Source organism: Mobula birostris, chromosome 5, assembly GCF_030028105.1.
Source record: "Mobula birostris isolate sMobBir1 chromosome 5, sMobBir1.hap1, whole genome shotgun sequence".
In the NCBI taxonomy this organism is placed as follows: Eukaryota; Metazoa; Chordata; class Chondrichthyes; order Myliobatiformes; family Myliobatidae; genus Mobula; species Mobula birostris.
Genome location: NC_092374.1, coordinates 84770443 through 84793398, shown reverse-complemented (window position 1 = coordinate 84793398; position 22956 = coordinate 84770443). Strand labels below are relative to the sequence as shown.

At 46.0% G+C, this 22956-nt stretch overlaps 1 protein-coding gene across 1 annotated transcript in view; it reads right to left on the bottom strand.

Moving 5' to 3' along the window:
• zanl (zonadhesin, like) overlaps positions 1 to 22956 on the bottom strand; it is a 245673-nt gene that overhangs the window by 163887 nt on the left and 58830 nt on the right. The window contains exons 7-12 of the mRNA XM_072259463.1: positions 20821 to 21014; positions 13259 to 13400; positions 12001 to 12242; positions 7160 to 7308; positions 5407 to 5535; positions 327 to 465 (exon numbers count right to left, since the gene is read on the bottom strand). Of these exons, the coding sequence (XP_072115564.1) occupies positions 327 to 465; positions 5407 to 5535; positions 7160 to 7308; positions 12001 to 12242; positions 13259 to 13400; positions 20821 to 21014 (995 nt within the window). The remainder of the gene's footprint in view (positions 1 to 326; positions 466 to 5406; positions 5536 to 7159; positions 7309 to 12000; positions 12243 to 13258; positions 13401 to 20820; positions 21015 to 22956) is intronic.

Here is a 22956-nt window from a genome sequence, read left to right as displayed (position 1 = left end):
TGCTTGCTTTTATTTTGAGCATGGTTTCGTTGTTTTTCTCTTTGCACACTGGGTGTTTAACGGTCCTTGTTTTAATGGATTCTACTGAATTTCTTCATTTTGTGGCTGCCTGTAACGAGACGAATCTCAAGGTTGTATAAGGTATACATACTTGGAGAAAAATATACTTCAAACTTTGAATTAGGCCAAGCAGACCTTGTTGTGATCAACTATCAGAGAAAATGTTTCACACAGGACCTTATCAAAGAGGTCTGTGAGATGAAGGAGAAGAACAAAGGGTGGAAGACAAAGGGTAAAGAGGAAGTGACAGGAAAATGGAGACTCACCATTGGGTCAATCTTGTAGTGACAGGCAGCGAATGGGCCAAGATGATCTAACAACATCCCACAGTAGGAAGGTCCTTCGTAGGTGTCACGTTCAGCCTCAGAGCACTGTGGGGTCACCTCGGTATCTGTCAAGGTACAGCTGAGAAAAGATGGGGGATTAAGAGTGAGGGAGAGAGAAAAAGTGATTAATATTTATTACAAATAACCAAACAATTGACATATTCTGCTTTCTGGGTTATACCTTGGAAAGGAATTATTTTCTGAATGGCATGTTGGGATTTATGAATGAATAAGCAGGGTTGGGGGATGGGGGTTTTCAGGACTCGGATGCTTTATCATTCATTCTATGGGGTCTCTTGGTTCGTGGATGTCTGTGAAGAGTATGAATTTCAGGGTGTATACTGTGTACTTACTCTGATATTGAAGGAACCTAAAGTCTAAATCTGTAATATTCTACATCTGTGGTATTCATCTCCATTAACAAAAGGTTTTCTGTCTCATTTGGAGAGCACAGTGGACCTGTTATTTCGGAAGACCTGTCCTAAGCCCAGCACATAAATGCAATTACGATGAAAGCATGGCAGTGCCTCTACTTCCTTGGGAATTTGCAGAGTTTCAACATGACATCTTAAACATTGATAAACTTCTACAGATATGTAGTGGACAGTACAGTATATTGACTGGCTGCATCATGGTTTGGTATGTAAACTCCAATGCCCTTGAACAGAAAATCCTACAAAAGTAGTGGACATGGCCCAGTCCATCACAGGTAATGCTCTCCCAACCACTGAGCACATCTACATGAAACCCTGTCTCAGACAAGCAGCATCCATCAGCATGGTCCCCACCACCCACAGTACGCTGTCTCCTCCTTGCTGTAATCATGGAAAAGGTACAGGAGCCTCAGGTTCAGGAACAGTTATTACCCCTCAACATCAGGCTCTTGAACCAAAGGGGGTAACTTCACGCCCCATCATTGAAATGTTTCTACAACCTATGGACTCACTTTCAAGGACTCTTGCTTATTTATTTATTGTTATTATTTCTTCTTTTGTATTTGCACAGTTTGTTGTCTTCTGCACTCTGGTTGAATACCCAAGTTGGGTGGTCTTTCATTGATTCTGTTATGGTTATTATTCTATAGATTTATTGAGTATGCCACAAAAAATTGAATTTCAGGGTTGTACAGTATATGGTGACTTATGTGTACTTTGATAATAAATTTACTTAGAGCTTTGAACTTCAAACCCTTCTTCTACCAGAACTTCCCTAGCTCTAGGACAGCTGAACTTTGAACTGAGCAAATTACTTACCTTTTCCAAATTCTCTGGGGTCCTCCAGTGAAAAGAAGCTGCCATTTCCCCTTTGGAAAATGAAGCCTATTCCAACCTGTTGGCTCTTTTGACTGAACTCAACAAACTAAGTAAAGACCCTTGAGTTAAGTGTGTCCAACCATCAGTTGGATTCTGGAATGTTCAAGCCCTTTGCAAATAACTCTGGTGAAGCATTAAATGGTTTGGTTGAATTTTGTACTTTCTGTTACACCGTCAGCAATGAAGGTCCTCTGTCTGTATAGAAGGGTTCTTCATTGCTGTTTCTGTAACAATTCTGTTGACTAGTTGGGTTGGTAACCCTGAGCAGAACCCCCAAACCTGGAGGACTGGTAGACTACTCTTAGTCTGGCCTCTACCCTTTGACCTGTTTGGCATGGATGACCCTACCAAGAACCAAAGCATAAAGCCCTGACTCCAGGAAACAGAGCTCTCTGGGTCATTGAGGCATGCAAGCTGCCAAACCCTACATCAAGGTTGTGGTCCTCTTGGACGTGTTCACTTTGAGTGGAGTATATTTGTTGGTGGCTGGAAGAAGAAACCTCAGTTTTGTGGACACACAAGAGATTAAAGGTGGTGCAAACTGGAGCAACAACAATCTGTGCTATTGCAGTCCTGGCGATTTTCCCATTCCATCCTCTGTTCTGATGTAGGATTTTGTTTCAAAATGTTGACAATTCCCTTCCCCTGCAGATGTCACTTCACCTGCTGAATTCCTCTATCATGTTGTGCGTTCCTCATTATTCCGGTCATTCTGACTTCCCATAATAGAGGTGTATAAGATTATGAGAGGCATAGACAGAGTAAACAGAGATTATCTGTTGCCCCGGATAGAAATGTCTAATACCAGAGGGCATGCATTAAAGGTGAGAGGTTCAAAGGGGATGTGAGGGGTAAGTTTTCTACTCAGAGAGGGGTGGATGCCTGGAATGCGCTGTCTGGTACAGTGGTAAAGGCAAAAACATTAGAGGCTAGAAAGAGACATTTGGATAGATACATGGATGTGAAGAAGCTGAAAGGATATGGACATGGTGTAGGTAGGAAGGCTTAGAGTTTGGGTGTTTTTGATTTGCTTTTTAGTTGGTGTGGCACAAAATTGTGAGCTGAATGGCCTGTTCCTGTGCTGTAGTGTTCTATGGTCTACGTTAATCCTTTCTGCAATATCACTCTTCACTCTACGTTGTGATCTCCCTTTTATGCTGAACTAATTCCCTTCCGTTTGTTGGTAATCTTCAATCCCCAGGTTCTATTAGGACTTTGAAAATCAGTAGAAAATCTTTGACTCTTTGTGGTCATTTATTTTAAAAGTTTAAACAAAGGAACAGATACAGAGCATGTAAAACTAAAGACAAGGAAAAAAGATGGCTCTTTTGAAAAAAATCTTTCACCTTCATAGTCCAGATACCACCGCATTCCTGAGATAAGAAGCAACCAGTCAAAATACACCATCATAGCATGTGTGTTGTGTGCTCATACTTAGCCAATGAAAAATGGAAAATGGTGATAAATCCTATGTACTGCTACCGCTTTCTGCCAGTAAGTGGAGAGAAAAGCACATATATTGTGAAAATATACGAGTTAAAAATGTTAGCAAAAACTATGGATTTGGTCTTGCATAAATTCATCTGCTAACCTCTGGTTTAAGATGGTGCTGGTGAATCTCAGCAACTTCTGGCTGGTGGCTGATGAAACAAGGAAAACAACTTAATACCTTGTCAATCACTCTTTTTCTAGTAAACAATCATCATAAGCAATGGTCTGTAACTTCCCTTTGGACTTGGAGGCAATTCGGTGTGACAGAATTGAGGTGAGGCGACGCAGCTGGCCCATCACCGAGAGCAAGGAAGACCCACGGTTCAATAGATTTAAGTGCCAGGCTGAATCATAAAGGTCGGGTATAAGTCCAATTGATGTGGTGGGGTCCAGGCCCCAGAGTGTATCGAAACAACTGAACCCCATGTCTAGGTGCCGGGCCAGATTGGAAAGGTCAGGGTGTCAGGGCCTGAGGTGAGTGTTGGACCGGTTCAGCTCGCTGCTCCGCTCTGCGCCCAACTAAGGGTCCAAGGACAGGACTCTCCTTGTGGACTTCAGTTCAGAACGCTATTTGTTTGTATTTGCTGTTTACATGATTTTTTTTCTCTCTGCACATTGGGTGTTTGATGCTCCTTTTTTTAATGGGTTCTTTTGGGTTTCTTTGCTTCGTGGTTGTCTGTTAGGACACGGATCTCAAGGTTGTATAATGTATACATACTTTGATTATAAAAGTACTTTGAACTTATAAAAAGTATAAGGAAACAACTAATTCTAACAGCTTTGGAAAACCTCACTAGCCCATCATTTAGATTGATTCTTTAATCCTATCTGCTGTAAAATAACAACACAGTGAGACACTGTTCAAAATGCATTGTCATTTGATCAGAATCAAGCCTGGAAAAGGATGTGAATCTTCTGACCACTGGACCATTCTCCATGGGACAGTGCAGAGCAGGGGTTCCCATCCTGGGGGTTCACAGACCCATCGGTTAATGGTAAGGCATTAAAAAAAGCATGGTAGTGTAGTGGTTAGCACGACACTTTACAGTACCAGCCGTAAGGAGTTTGTACGTTCTCCCCGTGACTGCGTGGGATTCCTCCGGGTGGTTTGGTTTCCTCCCACAGTCCAAAGACGTACTGGTTGGTAGGTTAACTGGTCATTGTAAATTGTCCCGAGATTAGGCTAGGGTTAAATTGGGGGACACAAGAGGTACTGCAGAAGCTGGAAATCCAACGCAACACAAACACAATGTGTTAGAGGAGCTCTGAAGGTCAGGCAGCATCTATAGATGGGAATAAACAGTTGACGTTTTGGGCCGAGGCCCTTCATCAAGACTGGAAAGGAAGGGGGAAGAAGCCGGAATAAGAAGGTGGAGGGAGGGGGAGCAAGAACTACAGGTGGCGGGTGATAGGTGAATCTGGGAGAGGGGAGGGGAGAAGTAAAGAGCTGGGAAGTTGATTGGTGAAAGAGATAACAGGCTGCAGAAGGGGGAATTTGATAGGAGAGGACAGAAGACCATGGAAGAAAGGGAAGAGCGAGGAGCACCAGAGGGAGGTGATGGGCAGGTAAGGAGATAAGGTGAGAGAGGGAGGTGGGAATGGGGAATAGTGAAGGGGGGGGAGTCAGTTACTAGAAGTTTGAGAAATTGATATTCATGTCATCAGAGTGCAGACTGCTCAGACAGACTATAAGGTGCTACTCCTCCTCCGAGTGTGGCCTCTTTGTGGCAGCAGAGGAGGCCATGGACTGACATGTCAGAATGGTAACGGGAAGTACAATTGAAATGGGTGGCCACCGGAAAATCCCGCTTTTTCTGGCTGACGGAGCGTAGGTGCTCAGCAAAGCAGTCTCCCAATCTCTGTCAGGTCTCAGCGATATACAGGAGGCCAAACCAGGAGCACCTGATCCCCAAGAGACTCTCATATGAAGTGCTGCCTCACCAGGGAGGGCTGTCTGGGGCCCTGAGTAGTAATGAGGGAGGAGGTGTAGGGGCAGGTTAAACTGGCAGAATGCTGGGCAGTGCAGCTTGAAGGGCCAGAGGGCCTATTCAATAAATAAAGCAGGTTGGGAACGCCTGGTGTTGAGTGACAGAACAAGAGGAACTTTGCCTCCTCGTTAATTCACAGAATTCCTCCAATCCTTCACGCCATTCTTCGAGGGAAGATTGATGATTTGTGGAGCGGGTCACCCCTCCCCCACCCCATTTCCCACTTACTTCTGGACAACGTTCCAACTGTTGCCGAAGTCATTGACTCCCTTCACCACCTGTCCCTCGGGAGTTCTGAAATCATCGCTGGGGATCCCGTTGTAGTCACCGCACAGGCCGCACAACTGGCTGGAGTAGCTGGACGGGGGAGAGGGAGACAGGGGTGAGATCACCAGTGTGCAGGGGTTGCCGGGGGCTTGGTGCTGGGTCGGGAATGGGGAGTCGGTGAGAACGGGGGGTGGGGGTTCGTGTGGAAAGCCCGAGACACGGGTGTGCATGGTGGGAGGGCTGTGCACACAATAGGTACAGGGAGAGACTGCCGTTGTCAAGAGTACGTGGGCGGCCACAGGGTGAGCTCGGACCCGTGAGGGGCTGGCGGCTGTGGAACCGACTGCTGAGTGGGCGAGTACGGAGCACGTGAGGGGCGCCGTGCGCACGCGGAGCTGGGCACGGTCGGCTTGCTGGGGTTGAGCGAGCCGAGTCCGCGGTGGGCAGGAGGAAGGCAGGCCTGACTGACCCGCACTTAGCGCGGGGAGCCGCGCGCTGTCGGCAGATGCCGTCGAGCTCCGTCAGCACGCGGGGCCGCGCGCTGTCGGCAGATGCCGTCGAGCTCCGTCAGCACGCGGGGCCGCGCGCTGTCGGCAGATGCCGTCGAGCTCCGTCAGCACGCGGGGCCGCGCGCTGTCGGCAGATGCCGTCGAGCTCCGTCAGCACGCGGCGCCGCGCGCTGTCGGCAGATGCCGTCGAGCTCCGTCAGCACGCGGCGCCGCGCGCTGTCGGCAGATGCCGTCGAGCTCCGTCAGCACGCGGCGCCGCGCGCTGTCGGCAGATGCCGTCGAGCTCCGTCAGCACGCGGGGCCGCGCGCTGTCGGCAGATGCCGTCGAGCTCCGTCAGCACGCGGGGCCGCGCGCTGTCGGCAGATGCCGTCGAGCTCCGTCAGCACGCGGCGCCGCGCGCTGTCGGCAGATGCCGTCGAGCTCCGTCAGCACGCGGGGCCGCGCGCTGTCGGCAGATGCCGTCGAGCTCCGTCAGCACGCGGCGCCGCGCGCTGTCGGCAGATGCCGTCGAGCTCCGTCAGCACGCGGGGCCGCGCGCTGTCGGCAGATGCCGTCGAGCTCCGTCAGCACGCGGGGCCGCGCGCTCTCGGCCTGCAGCGGTCGCCTGGTGTCGGCACCTTTGAGCATGGGAGGTGGTGCGCAGTTGGAACGTAACTCCCCTCCGAGAAGGAGTGATTGTGTGGCGGGGTGGAGATACTCGTTCCCTCCGCTAGCCTGCAGGTCACCCTTAGGTAAGGTGCAATACCTGCTTAGCCCCTCTCGATCAGGGTCACATGAAGCCGTGGGGATCAGGTGGTGGATGGTCGTATGAGCAGCCGGTGCATATCACAAGTCCTGTTTATGTGACCACTGACACCAGGCAGACAATCTCTGAACAGTATTGATGGTGGCTGGGATCACCTGTCTTGTAAAGACACTGCCCAGACGGCGGCAGACTGCTTCTGCAGAAGAATCTGCCTGGAACAAACATGGTCACGGAAAGACCGTGATTGCCTACGACTGATGGCGAGGCAAGGTGTGGATGGATAACAGAAGAAAATACAGATATGCAAACAATGGTGAGTATGGTTCTGACACTCCGTGCGAGGGAGGGGCAGGTGTCATGTGCAGGGCTCGGAGCGCCGGATGGAAGCTCGTAATGTTACACAGGCTGAAGCATGGTATGGGAAGTGGGGCCGACTGGGATGAGCGGGACCGAACTTACTCGCTAGGAACCTTCACGTCAACGTGGTGCCTGCCATCGTAGCGCACGGTCAGGCCAAAGTCTGTCTGCAGCACCACGCGTCTGCCCGAAGGTTTGATGGTGACTCCGAGGAGCGGGCGGATGGGAACGGTCACAGGCTGTCCGTCCACCTGGAAGGCAGCAGACAGAGAAAGCTTGTAGATTAAACAGAAGTCTTCTGTAAAACAGTCGTGCAGCCTGTCCAGTGTAAAGGAGTTAGCATTGTGAGCACTAGATCAAAGTTAATGTATTATCGAATATGTATACCTTATACAACCTTGAGATTCATCTCCTTACAGCCAGTGACAAATCAAAGAAACCCAAAAGAACCCTTTTAAAAAAACTGACAAACGCCCCGATGTGCAGAAAGAGAGAGAGAGAGAAATAACAAATTGTGCAAACAATAAGAGTAAGCATTGAGCATTTAGAATGAAGTTTAGTCCTCAGACATGAAGCCCAGAGTCACAGCCTCAGTGCAATGAAGAGTGAATGAATGTTGCAGAGCAGCGAGCTGAACTGGCCCGATATTCGCCTATGGTCGTGACACCCGGGCTTTTCAATCCATCGTCTAAATCAAGATACAATATACTGAATTAATTGTGGCAATGAACTGCTTCTGTGAGAAGGGTTGTTTCAGTCCCTGTATGTTCAGAAGAGTCAAGGTAAAAGTGCTGATGTGACATTTCCTCTACTGGATCAGAAACTTTCGGAGAACAGAGTGGCAGGTGGAGATGACAGAGTGACTGTAAGAGGGGTGGATGGAGCAGTCTCTTTAGGACACTGGAAGGTTGTTGGCTGCAAGAGTGTTACTAGTTCTGTGAAATTGAATTGGATCTTATCTTTCTCTCTACACCCATGACTGTGTGGCTTGGCACAGCTTAAATACCATCTATATATTTGAAGACGATACAACCATTGATGGCAGAATCTCGGATGAGAGGGCGTACAGGAGTGAGATATACCTGCTAGTTGAGTGGTGGCTCAGCAACAACTGTGCACTCAATGTCAGTAAGACCAAAGAACTGATTGTTGAGTTCAGAAAGGGTAAGACATGGGGATCACACATCAGTTGTCATAGAGGGATCAGAAGTGGAAAGAGTGAGCAATTTCAAGTTTTTAGGTGCTAGTATCTCTGAGGATCTAAGCTGGACCCAACATATCGATGCAGCTACAAAGAAGGCACGACAGCAGTTATACTTAATGAGCAGTATGAGAAGATTTGGTATGTCTCCAAAGACATTCGCAAATTTCTGTAGCGTACCATAGAGAGTAATCTAACTGGCGACATCACTGTCTGTCTGGTATGGGGGGGGGGGTTAACACACAGGATCAATGTGAGCTGCAGAGAGTTTAAACTTGGTCAGCTCCATCATGGGCACTAGCCACCCAAGCATCCAGGACATCTTCAAGGAACGGTGACTCAAAAAGATGGCATTCATCATTAAGGACCCCCATCACTCTGGTCATGCCCTCTTCTCATTGTTACCGTCAGGGAGGAGGTGCAGAAGCCTGAAGGCACACACTCAGTGATTCAGGAACAGCTTCTTCCTCTCGGCCTCACCTGGAAGGACAGTCTGGGGCTCTGAATGTTGGTAAGGGAGGAAGTGTAAGGGCATGTGTAGCACTTGTTCCGTTTACACGGATAAGTGCCAGGAGGGAGATCAGTGGGGAGGGATGGAGGGGGACGAATGGACAAGGGAGTCGTGTAGGGAGCGATCCCTGCAGAAAGCAGAGAGAGGGGGGAGGGAAAGATGTGCTTAGTGGTGGGATCCCGTTGAAGGTGGCGGAAGTTATGGAGAATAATTTGGGGTGATATACTGCGTCCGGTGCACCCGATGTGGCCTTCTATATATTGGCGAGACCCGACACAGACTGGGAGACCGCTTTGCTGAACACCTATGCTCTGTCCGCCAGAGAAAGCAGGATCTCCCAGTGGCCACACATTTTAATTCCACATCCCATTCCCATTCTGACATATCTATCCACGGCCTCCTCTACTGTAAAGATGAAGCCACACTCAGGTTGGAGGAACAACACCTTATATTCCGTCTGGGTAGCCTCCAACCTGATGGCATGAACATCGACTTCTCTAACTTCCGCTAATGCTCCACCTCCCCCTCATACCCCATTCGTTATTTATTTATATACACACATTCTTTCTCTCACTCTCCTTTTTCTCCCTCTGTCCCTCTGACTATACCCCTTGCCCATCCTCTAGGTTGTCCCCCCCCCCCCGCTTGTCTTTCTTCCCGGACCTCCTGTCCCATGATCCTCTCGTATCCCCTTTGCCAATCACCTGTCCAGCTCTTGGCTCTATCCCTCCCCCTCCTGTCTTCTCCTATCATTTTGGATCTCCCCCTCCCCCTCCCACTTTCAAATCTCTTACTAACTCTTCCTTCAGTTAGTCCTGACGAAGGGTCTCGGCCTGGAACGTCGACTGCACCTCTTCCTAGAGATGCTGCCTGGCCTGCTGCGTTCACCAGCAACTTTGATAAGTCATGAAATTTGTTAATTCTGTGGCAACAGAACAATGCAATACATAATAATAGAGAAAAAACTGAATTACAGTAAATATATGAAATAGTTAAATTAAGTGAGTAGTTCAAAAACAGAAATAAAAAAAGTAGTGAGGCAGTGTTCATGGGTTCAGTGTCCATTCAGAAATCAGATGGCAGAGGGGAAGAAGCTGTTCCTGAATCACTGAGTGTGAGTCTTCAGGCTCCTGTACCTCCTCCCTGATGGTAGCAATGAGAACAAGGCATGTCCTGGGAGATGGGATGACACCTTTAATGATGGATGCCGCCTTTTTGAGGCATCACTGTTTGAAGATGTCCTGGATACTACAGAGACTGGTGCCCATGATGGAGCTAAATGAGTTTACAACTCTCAACAGCTTATTTCGATCCTGTGCAGTAGCACCCCCCCCCCCCACAATCCCCATACCAGATGGTGTTGCAGACACTCAAGAATTCAGGAACAGCTTCTTCCCCTCAACCATCCGATTTCTGAATGGACATTGGTCCCGTGAACACTACTTCCCTACTTTTTTTGCACTACTTAACTATTTAATATGTATATTTATACTGTAATTCACAGTTTTTCCCCTACTCCGATGTATTGCATTGTACTGCTGCAACAAAGACAAGTTTCACAACATATGCCAGTGATATTAAGCCTGATTCTGATAATGAAAGGAGGTGGAAATGTGTGTGGGAGGAGTGGTATTCTGGCTAGTAGGAGAGGATGTGAGAGTAGCCCATGGGACGTAGCAACGAGATAATTTACAAACCCTGTCATGAGCGATCGGGGACAAGGCATGGTTAAGGTGAAAAGGAAGCAGAGGATATCTCAATAGTGACACATCGGAGGTTAGGAGAATGAGAGATGATCTGATTGAAGCATACAAGTTACGGAGAAGTCTTGGCATGTCAGATGGTGAGAAGATGGGAGAATCATGCGGTACGGGCATTGTCTCAGGAGAAGGTATTCTAACAAAGAGCCAACTTTTTTCTCAACATAATCCCAATTTTTTGGAACACTCTACCCTGGAAAGGTGTACAGGTGAAGTTATTAAGTATACGGTACTTAAGGCAGACAGATATTTAGTCTAAAACAGGGATTCCCAACCTGTGGTCCAAAGGCTTCTCAGTTGATGACAAACACAAGTGATTCTGCAGATGCTGGACATCCAAAGCAACACACACAAAATGCTGGAGGAACTCAGCAGGTCAGGCAGCATCTATGGAAAAGAGTAAACAGTCGATGTTTCAGGCCGATACCCTTCATCAGGGTGAAGTCTAATGAAAGGTCTTGGCCTGAAACAACAACTGTTCACTCTTTTTCATAGATTCTGCCTGGCCTGTTGAGTTTCTCCACCATTTTGAGTATGATCCCTAAATTAGTGGCAAGGTGCCATGGCATAGAAACGGTTGGGAACCCCATCTAAAGGGAAATCAGGGATTATAGGGAACAGACAGGAAAGTGAGGCTTAGGCCAAGATCAGATTGGCTTTCATCTATTCAGATACTGCAAATAACTCAAGTGGCCATGTGGCCCTCTCAGCCGGTGGAGTTACAATGCAATGCTTTCCTTTTACACTATGTCCCTCAATCCTTATACCCAACATCTGAAACACAGACCACAGATGAGTACAGCACAGGAACAGGTCATTTGGCCCACAATGTTGTGCCGAACCAGCTAAAAAGCAACTCAAAAAAACACCCAAACACTAATCCCTCCTACCTACACTATGTCCATATCCCTCCATCTTCCTCACATCCATGTACCTATCCAAAAGCCTCTAATGTATTTGCCTCTTGCACCATACCAGGCAGCACATTCCAGACATCCACCACTCTCTGAGTAAAAAACTTCTACCTCACATCCTCCTTGAACCTACTCCCTCTCATCTTCAATACATGCCCTCTGGTATTAGACATTTCTACCCTGGGAAACAGATACTCTCTGTCTACTCTATCTGTGCCTCTCATAACCTTTATCAGATCTCCCCTCAGCCTCTGCTGCTCCAGGGAAAACAACCCAAGTTTATCCAGCCTCTCGTGATAGCACATGCACTCTAAACCAGACAGCATCCTGTTAAACCTCTTCTGCACCCTCTCCAAAGCCTCAACGTCGTCCCTATAGTGTGGCGACCAGAACTGTAGGCAATACTACAGATGTGGCCGAACCAGGGTTTTATAAAGTTGCAACACAAAACCTCTTGGCTTTTGAACTCAATGCCTCGGCTAATAAAAGCAAAACATCTCTTGGACTCATCAGTTTTAGTGGAGCCAGTAACCAATGGGTGAATGCAGTCCTCTCACCTGGACGGCCCTGTTCCTGAGTATTGACACAGTGATGCCGTAGACGCTGACATGAACCGCTTTGACATACGACACAGTCTTCACTCCGTTGCGATGCTCGTTGGCCGTGTACACGGTGAATGGAGTCAGACTGGAGTTACAGGGCTTGGCCAACACGTAAGTGCAGTTGCCCTGGAAGTTGAACTTCCTCTTGTCGAAGGAGGTGTAGTGGGGGTCTCCGGATGCGGTGCAGGTGGACGAACCTGAGGGGAAATGTTGAATTTTTGAATTGCTGGGCTTGAAGGAAAGTGAGGCTTCATCTCAGTTGTAAAAAAAAAAATTACCTAATCTGCTGCTAAAATCGAAGGCAATTCTGATTTAGTTGTTGGAATGTATTGCTGGTTTGCAGATTAATATACATCTGTTTAGTGAAATGGATACAAGCAATGCCAATCTTAGTGTTTAATATCACCTCCCCGAATAAAAAGGCACAGCAGCGCCTCCACTTCCTGAGGAGATTGAGGCAAACAAGATTCTCCCCAACTCCCATCTTAGCAACATTTTACAGGAGCACCACTGAGAGCATCCTGACAAGTTGCATCTCCATCTGGTATGGAAGCAGCTTAGCATCGGACCAGAGGTCCCTACAAAGGACTGTGAAAATGAACGAGAAGATCATGGGGGTCTCCCTACCATCCATGTGGACATTTATCAGGAGCACCGCATATTCAGAGCCTGTAGTATTATCAAGGATCCCACCCATCCATCCAGATCCTCTTTGACTTTCTACCATCAGGCAGGAGACTCTGATGCATAAAGACAAGAATGGTCAGGGTGGGAAACAATTTCTTCCCTCAGGCCATTAGTTTCTGAACTCCCTGCCGCATCACATTTGAAGTGTCACCTAATAATTTGTGTTGTACTCTACAATATTTAATTTGTGCACTTTACTTGGTTTATCTAGGTGTAATTCATTTGTAGATTTAATCCTTACTTTCGTAAGTATTGTGTGTTATGTGCACTAGCCTCCATAGTATTCAGGACATCTTCTAGGAGCGATGCCTCAAAAAGGCAGCGCCCATCATTAACAATACATCATATATATACTTACTGAAATTCACAGTTTTTATTACTTCATATTACAACGTACTGCTGCCCATAACAACAAATTTCGCAACGTGCTGATTCTGATTCTGACTCTGCTTGGATTGGCAGCATTAATTGCCCCCCCCCACCTCCAAATGACGCTGAACTAAGCAAAGAGGAAAAACACCTTTACCTTTTGGGTGACAGCCATGGACCCCACCCTGCACTCCGCAGTATTCATCTGACTCGCAGCTCATGTTCATACATTTGACTGTGAAGTTCCCAAGGCAACGACAAATGGAGGTGCATGCATCCGACCAGATAACCTGCCCGGGCTGAAGAGAGAAAGAGAAATGATCAATCTCAGGAAAACGGTCATTGGAGATGATTAAAGGTGCCACAGTAGCATCGTGCTATTACAACGCCAGCAACGGGGATCGATGCCGCTGCCCTCTGCGAGGAGTTTGTACGTTCTCCCCTGACCATGTGGATTTCCTCGCGTGCTCTGCTTTCCTCCCGCGTTTCAAAGATGTATGGGTTAGAGTAGGTGTTCCCAATCTTATTTTATGCCATGGACCAATACCATAAAGCAGGAGGTCTGGGAGCCCCAGGTTGAGAATTTCATTAGGGTTACTAAGTGATAAGCATGCAGTATTGGTAACAGAACTGCGGCAACACTTGCGGGCTGCCCACATTGCATGTGTTGGTCACTGACGCAAATTGACACATTTCACTGTTTGAGGTAGGTGTTGCAAATAAAGCTAATTCTTTAAAAAATATTGAGTGGCATCCATTAAAATCAGGAGAGTACATATCTGAATTGTGCTTTTTGCTTGACTTTGTTGGGACTCGTTGTGAAACATTGTCCCGTATAGTGAAAATTTCATGCAGTTTTGTGTTCATGGGACACACCTTAAGTATATTGTGATGTTTGCATTGGTTCCTTAAAGTTGTTAGAGCCGGAAGTGGTAACGGGGACAAGTACCCACTACCTATTAAATGCTCCCAATAGCATGCATTAAAATAACCTCTGAAAAACCAAGACCAGCTCCTGGCTTTCAGGTGGGGCTTAACTACTAAGCCCAGAAGAACCATTTCTACTGAGAGGAAAAGGGGAAAAGACTGGTTACTGGCACCTTAAAAACCAGTAACTTCAGACAGATGAGGCTCGTCAGCCATGGTTGGCAGCACCTCCATGAGAAGAAAAATTCTAATTTCAAACCTCTGCTGCCTTGCAACTATACCCACTCATGGGGAAGGCTTTGGGAGTAAACCCTAAGGGAAAATTCTGGAGCTGGAGACCCTAAAGTAATCCAATGTTGAGTTCAACGATAACTGGCAATTCCTGCAACTCATGACATGATGAAGGGTCTGGCCCAAAAGGTTGACTATTTACTCCTTTCCATCAATGCTATCTAGTCTGCTGAGTTCCTCCAGTATTTTGTGTGCATTACCCTGGTAGGTCTTTGGAATGTGGGAGGAAACCTGAGCACCTGGAGGAAACCCTTGCAGTCACGAGGAGAATATACAAACTCCTCATAGACAGTGGCAGAAATCGAACACTGATCACCTGCCCTGTAATTTTGTTATTGCTAACTACTGTTGCAATCAGTTGCTTTTTTAAAAATGTTTTTAGTAAGGTATTAGTCGAATCAATACAAGACTGAATTTGTAATTTCACTAACATATAATTTGCATTTCAACCTATATTTTTCACAACATATGGTGTTAGGCTTCACCAAACAGTGGTAAAGCTATATGGCAGTTACATAATGGTTTGTCATCTTCCAATGGCTAAGTGTTAAACGTGCCATACCTATGTGTCTTTTAATTGGCCCTTGCTTATCTCAGGAATGTGGCCTTTACTCAGTAGAAAAGTATCTGTTTCTGCAAAAATTGCCATCTTGTCTGTCCTTTCCTTAGGCTCTTTCCTTTAGTTTCATGTGCTCTTTACATGTTCCTTTGCTTAAACTTTAAATACAGTGCCTATAAAAAGTATTCACCCCTCCCCCAGAAGTTTTCATGTTTTATTGTTTTACATTGCATCACAGTGGATTTAATTTAGCTTTTTTTTGACACTGATTAGCAGAAAAAGACTCGTGTCAATGTGAAGACAGATCTCTACAAAGTGATCTAAATTAATTACAAATATAAAACACAAAATACTTGATTGTATAAGTATTAACCCCCCCCCCCCGCCTTTGATAAGACACACCAAATCATCACTGGTGTGGCCAATTGGTTTTAGAAGTCACAAAATTAGTTAAATGGAGATCACCGTGTACAGCTAATATGTTTCAATTGATCATAGTAAAAATGAACCTGTATCTGGAAAGTCCAACTGTTGGTGAGTCAGTATCCTGGCAAAAACTACACCATGAAGACAAGAACACTCCAAGCAACTCCACGAAAAGGTTATTGAAAAGCACAAGTCAGGAAATGGATGCAAGAACATTTCCAAGTCACTGATTATCCCTTGGAGTACAGTTAAGTCAATCATCAAAAAATTGAGCTTTTTGGCCATCAGACTAAACACTATGTTTGGTGTAAGCCAAGTACTCCACATCATCAAAAACACATCATCCCTACCATGAAGCATGGTGGTGGCTGCATCATGCTGTGGGGATGCTTCACTACAGCAGGCCCTGGAAGGCTTGTGAAGTTAGGGGGTAAAATGAATGCAGCAAAATACAGGGAAATCCTGGAGGAAAAACTGATGCAATCCGCAAGAGAACTGTGACTTGGGAGAAAATTTGTTTTCCAGCAGGATCTTTATGTCCTCGTTGTCCACGGGAATGGTACCAAAGGATTGGAGGGAGGCAAATGTTGTTCCCTTGTTCAAAAAAGGTAGTAGGGATAGTCCGGGTAATTATAGACCAGTGAGCCTTACGTCTGGTGGGAAAGCTGTTGGAAAAGATTCTTAGAGATAGGATCTATAGGCAGAGAATCATGGTCTGATCAGGGACAGTCAGCATGGCTTTGTGAGGGGCAGATCGTGTCTAACAAGCCTGATAGAGTTCTTTGAGGAGGTGACCAGGCATATAGATGAGGGTAGTGCAGTGGATGTGATCTATATGGATTTTAGTAAGGCATTTGACAAGATTCCACATGGTAGGCTTATTCAGAAAGTTAGAAGGCATGGGATCCAGGGAAGTTTGGCCAGGTGGATTCAGAATTGGCTTGCCTGCAGAAGACAGAGGGTCGTGGTGGAGGGAGTACATTCAGATTGGAGGATTGTGACTAGTGGTGTCCCGCAAGGATCTGTTCTGGGACCTCTACTTTTCGTGATTTTTATTAACGACCTGGACGTAGGGGTAGAAGGGTGGATTGGCAAGTTTGCAGACAACACAAAGGTTGGTGGTATTGTAGATAGTGTAGAGGATTGTCAAAGATTGCAGAGAGACATTGATAGGATGCAGAAGTGGGCTGAGAAGTGGCAGATGGAGTTCAACCCGGAGAAGTGTGAGGTGGTACACTTTGGAAGGACAAACTCCAAGGCAGAGTACAAAGTAAATGGTAGGATACTTGGTAGTGTGGAGGAGCAGAGGGATCTCGGGGTACATGTCCACAGATCCCTGAAAGTTGCCTCACAGGTGGATAGGGTAGTTAAGAAAGCTTATGGGGTGTTAGCTTTCATAAGTCGAGGGATAGAGTTTAAGAGTCGCGATGTAATGATGCAGCTCTATAAAACTCTGGTTAGGCCATACTTGGAGTACTGTGTCCAGTTCTGGTCACCTCACTATAGGAAGGATGTGGAAGCATTGGAAAGGATACAGAGGAGATTTACCAGGATGCTGCCTGGTTTAGAAAGCATGCATTATGATCAGAGATTAAGGGAGCTAGGGCTTTATTCTTTGGAGAGAAGGAGGATGAGAGGAGACATGATAGAGGTGTACAAGATAATAAGAGGAATAGATAGAGTGGATAGCCAGCGCCTCTTCCCCAGGGCACCACTGCTCAATACAAGACAACATGGCTTTAAGGTAAGGGGTGGGAAGTTCAAGGGGGATATTAGAGGAAGGTTTTTTATTCAGAGAGTGGTTGGTGCGTGGAATGCACTGCCTGAGTCAGTGGTGGAGGCAGATACACTAGTGAAGTTTAAGAGACTACTAGACAGGTATATGGAGGAATCTAAGGTGGGGGCTTATATGGGAGGCAGGGTTTGAGGGTTGGCACAACATTGTGGGCGGAAGGGCCTGTACTGTGCTGTACTATTCTGTGTTCTTTGTTCTATGACAAGGGCCCCAAACATAAAACCAAAGCTACACAGGCTTAAAAACAACAAAGTTAATGTCCTGGACTGGCCAAATCAGAGTCCAGACCTCAATCCAATTGAGAATTTGTGACTGGACTTGAAAAGGGCTGTTCACTCACGATCCCCATGCAATCTGACAGAGCTTGAACAGTTTTGTAAAGAAGATTGGAGAAAAATTGCAGTGTCCAGATGTGCAGAGCTGATAGAGACCTGTCCACACAGACTCAAGGCTGTAACTGCTGCCAAAGATGCATCTACTAAATACTGACTTGAAAGGTGGTGAATACTTATGCAATCAATTATTTTGTGTTTTATATTTGTTATTAATTTAGATTACTTTGTAAAGATCTGTTTCACTTTGACACTAAAAGAGTGTTTTTCTGCTGATCAGTGTTAAAAAAGGCCAAATTAAATCCGCTGTGATTCTACTCATTCTTGGACTCCTAAAAGAACCTGTGGATGGAAAAATGGCCAGATCGGACACTACTGTGTAGCTGTGCCACCCCATTAAACAGAAGGAATGAGTTCCATTTAGTGCACTGACATCACTGGGCAGGGGTCTTGGTAAGGTTCAGTGTCTCAGTGCAGGTTTACCAGTGCTGTATCTTCACTGGCCATGAGTTTCAGGTAATATAACTTCCACTGCATATGCATTTAGTACAGAAGCAACTTTTCCCGAAGCTCAGACTCAAAGCAGTACATGGGGCAGATTTGGTAGATTGTAGTGAGTGCTTAAATGTTTAACACTCAGCATGGCTGGTATGATTGGGGGTCAGGACTTCATTAACTGATTGCTGTCTTGTAGGCTGAGCATACTGATACAGGATGGTCCCCGATCCTGGTGCATTACTTATAGAAGAACCTGGTTCTGTTGAGTATTGCCCTCAAGACATTATTATTTTAGCTGCATCAATGAAATGTGGCCATCACTAGATGTTTAGCTTTTATTGCCCTGAGGGGATGGTACTGTGTTGGCCTATCTTGGGACCTTGCCAAGATAGTGATATGCTTCCAAGTGAGGATGGCAAGTGACTTGGAGGGACGTGATTGTGGTTCTATGCAACACACACAAAATGCTGGAGGGACTAGGCAGGTCAGACAGCATCTCTGGAAATGGATAAGCAATTGATGATTCAGGCTGAGACCCTTCATCAGGACTGGAAAGGGAGGGAGAAGTTGCCAGAATAAAAAGATGGGGGAGATGGGAAGGAGGCTAGCTAGAAGGTGATAAGTGAAGTCAGGTGGGTAGGAAAGGTCAAGGGCTGGAGAAGAAGGAATCTGATAGGAGAAAATGGACCATAGGTGAAAGGGGAGAAGGAGGGGACCCAGGGGAAAGTGATAAGCAAGTGAGAAGCTGTAAAAGGCTAGAATGTGGAATAAAGGAAGAGGGAAGGGGGAGGGAATTTTTTGTACCGGAAGGAGAAATTGATATTCATGCCATTAGGTTGGAGACCTGGACAGAATATAAGGTGTTGCTCCACCATACTGAGCACCACTTCTTCTTGGCACAAGAGGAGACATATCGGAATGGGAATGGAAATCGGAATTAAAATGTTTGGTCATTGGGAAGTTCCGCTCTTAACGGATGGAGCGGAGGTGCTCGACAAAGTGGTCTCCCAGTTTATGGCAGTCTCACCAATGTAGAGGAGACCGCATCAGGAGCACTGGACACAATGGGCACCCCTGTAGGTTCGCCATTGAAGTGTTGCCTTACCTGGACGGGGCCCTGAATGGAGGTGAATGGGCAGGTGTAGCACTTAGGCTGCTTGCAGGAGTAAGTGCCGGGAGGGACTTTAGTCAGGGGCTGGAGAACAAACGGACAAGGGAATCATGGAGGGAGCGATCCCTGTGAAAAGCAGAGGCAGGTAGGTAATGATATGTTTAGTGGATGGATCCCTTTGGAGATGGTGGATGCTGTGGGAGATGATGTATTGGATGTGGAGGCTCATGGGGTGGTACGTGAAGGCAAGAGGAACTCTATCACTGTTAAGACAGTGGAAAGATAGGGTGAGCGTGGATGTTTGGGAAATAGAGGAGAAGTGGGTGAGGATAGCATCAAGAGTGGAGGGAGGGAAACCCCTTCCTTTGAAGAAGGTGGACATCACTCATGTCCTGGATAGGAAAGTCGCATCCTGAGGTTAGATGCGGTGGAGGCGAAGGAACTGAGAAAAGGGAATTGTATTTTTACAGGAGACATGGTGGGAAGATGTATAGTAAAGATAACTGTGGGAATGGTAGGCTTATAAAAGATGATGGTGGACAGTTTGTCTCCAGAGATGGAGACAGAGAGATTGAGAAAAGCAGGGAGGTGTCAGAGATGGACCAAATGAATTTGAGGGCAGGGTGAAAGTTGGCGACAAAGTTGATGAAACTGGTGAGTTCAGCATGGGTGCAGGAAGCAGCACCAATGCAGCCATTAGTGTAGTGGAGGAAGAGTTGGGCGTATTACCAGTGAAGGCTTCGAACATGGACTGTTCTATATAGCCAATGAAGAGACAGGCATAGCTGGGGTTTCTATGTGCCTACTGCCCTAGACCTTCTAGAGGTAGAGGTCATGAGTGTGCAAGAAGCTTTTGAAGAAGACTTAGGGGATTGCTATTGGTAGTGCATATTGCAACCATAGGCCATGGGAAATGGAAAGAACAGCTTGGTTAGGGTGGTGGTGGGCTGCTTTCTTGAGCCTATCTGCAGAGGTTTGATGCAACTGAGCTGGTCAGTGAGGTAATTCCAAATTAAATGTTGATGTGAGACTGGAGTCGAACACAGATGTAGATAGGTAGGTTTGGATGCTTTCTTTGCTTGGAGATCACTAGATGAACTTGGGGGTTTCCTGGTTACTTTTACTTTCCTCCCAGACACACAGCCACCTGGACAATTTTAAATGAATTTAACTCTTAAAGCTAAGAGTGTCAGACCCCGAGAGCCTGTGATGGGACCGGACAGAAAGAGCTTCACTCCGGGTCTGACCCCGAGAGCGGTTGATGGGACCGGTTAGAAGGAGTTTCACTCCATGTCTGATCCTGACAGTGCATAATGGGACTGGATGGAAAGAACCTCTGTATTGGTCCAATAACACTGGACAACAAAGATTTTGCTTCCTGAATACTTTCAGCTGTATCTTACAGATTTTGGGCTGCTGATCGAGAAAATCACCATGAAATTTCCCCACCATGCACTATTTTATTGTTGGACATTTAAGTGAGAAGTCTCAAACACTGAGTACAAATGAAAATCATCAACAAAACACTTTTAGCTTTGTTGAACTATTGCAAAGTGTCAACACCATTATGCAATTAAACACATTATATTCAATAAAAGTTAATTTCTTGTTTCTCCAAATTGCTATGTGAGTGAAGTAATCTGAAATATATTATGTTCGGACTCAAGTGGTCTATCATACCCACAGAAAATTTCTGAGGAAGCATCACTTTGGAAAAAAGTTTGCTGTTTAGTGTAAGACTGTGGCTTTTCAATATGCAAGACGTTTATAATTCTAATACCTGATAGTAGGTGCCATTGTGAATACAACCACACTGGTCTGCAGGGACACAACGGTCTCCTCTCATGTAGAATCCTTCATTGCAGACACACCCACCGGACACACAGCTGCCTGGACAATCTGGGGTTGGTCTATCACATCGGGGTGAGCATCCAGCCCCACATGGGTCATACTGAGAGTTTGGTGGGCAAGACACTGTTTGAGAAAAAAACAAATGTTGAAGAATTTTTGGAATTTGGAGCAGCGAGTTGTCGGTTGTTGCAGGGGCAACCTCTCTCACCCTTGCTGGGAGAGAGAGCCTATCTGAGAGACCGAAGCAACAGACACAAAATACCGGAGGAACTCAGCAGGCCAAACAGCATCTATGGTAAAGAGTAAACAGTCAACAGGACCAAAGTGCAGGTTTGTGGACTGTAGTTTGATGGTTTCTGGATGGAGGTCTCTTTGGGGTTTGCACGATGGGGGGAGGGGACAGAGGTCGTGCTTCTGCTGGTGCGAGTGGAGGGGAAGGTGGGTTAATGATTTTGTTGCTGCTTGTTCAAAGAGATGGGGAGGTGGGGCTTCGGGGCTTCGATATTTCTAGCGTTCCATGGGGTTTCTTTGTTTTGTCGGTGTCTGTGAAGAGGATGAATTTCAGGTTGTACTGTATACCTGCTCTGACAGTCAATGTACATTTGAACCTTTGAAACTTTTGAACCTTTTAAACCCTAGAACAGGGGTTCTCTACCTTTTTTTACACCATGGACTCTTACCATTAATCTTGGGTCCGTAAACCCCAGGTTGGGAATCCCCACCCCAAGAAGCAGTGGGTGCGAAGTCAGTAAGTATTTTCAAGATAGAGATGGAGAGAAATTTGGAAAATTAGGGCAAGTCAAAAGTTGTGAAGGATAGGCAGGAATATAGGGCAGAGGTCAATGATCAAGGCAGCACATCAGTAAATGGTAGAACATTCTTGGGAGGGTTGAAATTTTCAATTCCTAATATTTACTTCACCTGGATTACAAGGACCATAGTCATTTCATCTTTTCCAACATTACCATATTCTTCAGAAAAAACTTACTACTTTGTCATTTATAAGAACAATCTGGATAATAATGTGATTAACTGGATCAGCAAGTTTGCAGATGAAACTAAGATTGGGGGTGTAATGGACAGTGAGGAGGACTATCATGGCTTGTAGAGGGATCTGGATCAGCTGGAAAAAATGGCAGATGGAATTTAATGCAGACAAGTGGAGGACCAACCAGGGTAGGTCTTACAGTGAATGGTAGGGTGGTGAGAAGTGCTGTAGAACAAAGGGATCTGGGAATACAGGTACATAATCATTGAAATTGGTGTCACAGGTGGATAGGGTCGTAAAGAGAGCTTTTGGCACATTGGCCTTCATAAATCTAAGTATTGAGTACAGGAGATGGAATGTTATTTTGAAATTTTATAAGCCATTGGTGAAGCCTAATTTGGAGTATTGCATTCAGTTTTGGTCACCTACCTATAGGAAAGATGTAGATAAGGTTGAAAGAATACAGCGAAAGCTTACAAGAGTGTTGCCGGATCTGGAGGACCTGAGTTATAGGGAAAGATTGAGTAGGTTATGACTTCCGTCCTTAGAATATATGAGATTAAGAGGAGATTTGAGGGAGGTGTACAAAATTATGAAGGGTATAGACAGTGTTGAGTCTGTGCAACTACATATCAATGAAATAAAAGCACACATGGGAGATGGCTCATGTATTAACATTGCAGTGAGAGAGAGAGAGAGAGAGAGACTACAATGTGCATGTGTAGACAACAGATCATATGTAGTGCTAAGGGGAGTCATTGCTGTAAAAGAAATAGATTCATACATTACAGATAGGGTAAATACATCAGGTTTTTTTCCACTGAGGTTGAGTGGAGCTACAACCACAGGTCATGGGTTAAGGGTGAAAGGTGAAAAGTTTAAGGGAACATGAGGGGAAACTTCTTCACTCAAAGGGTGGTGAGAGTGTGGAATGAGCTGCCAGCACAAGTGGTGCATGTTAACTTGATTTAAATGTTTAAGAGAAGTTTGGATAGGTATGTGGATAGTAGGGCTATGTAGGGCCATGGTCCTGGTGCAGGTTGACGGGAATAGGCAGTTTAAATGGTTTCGCTATGG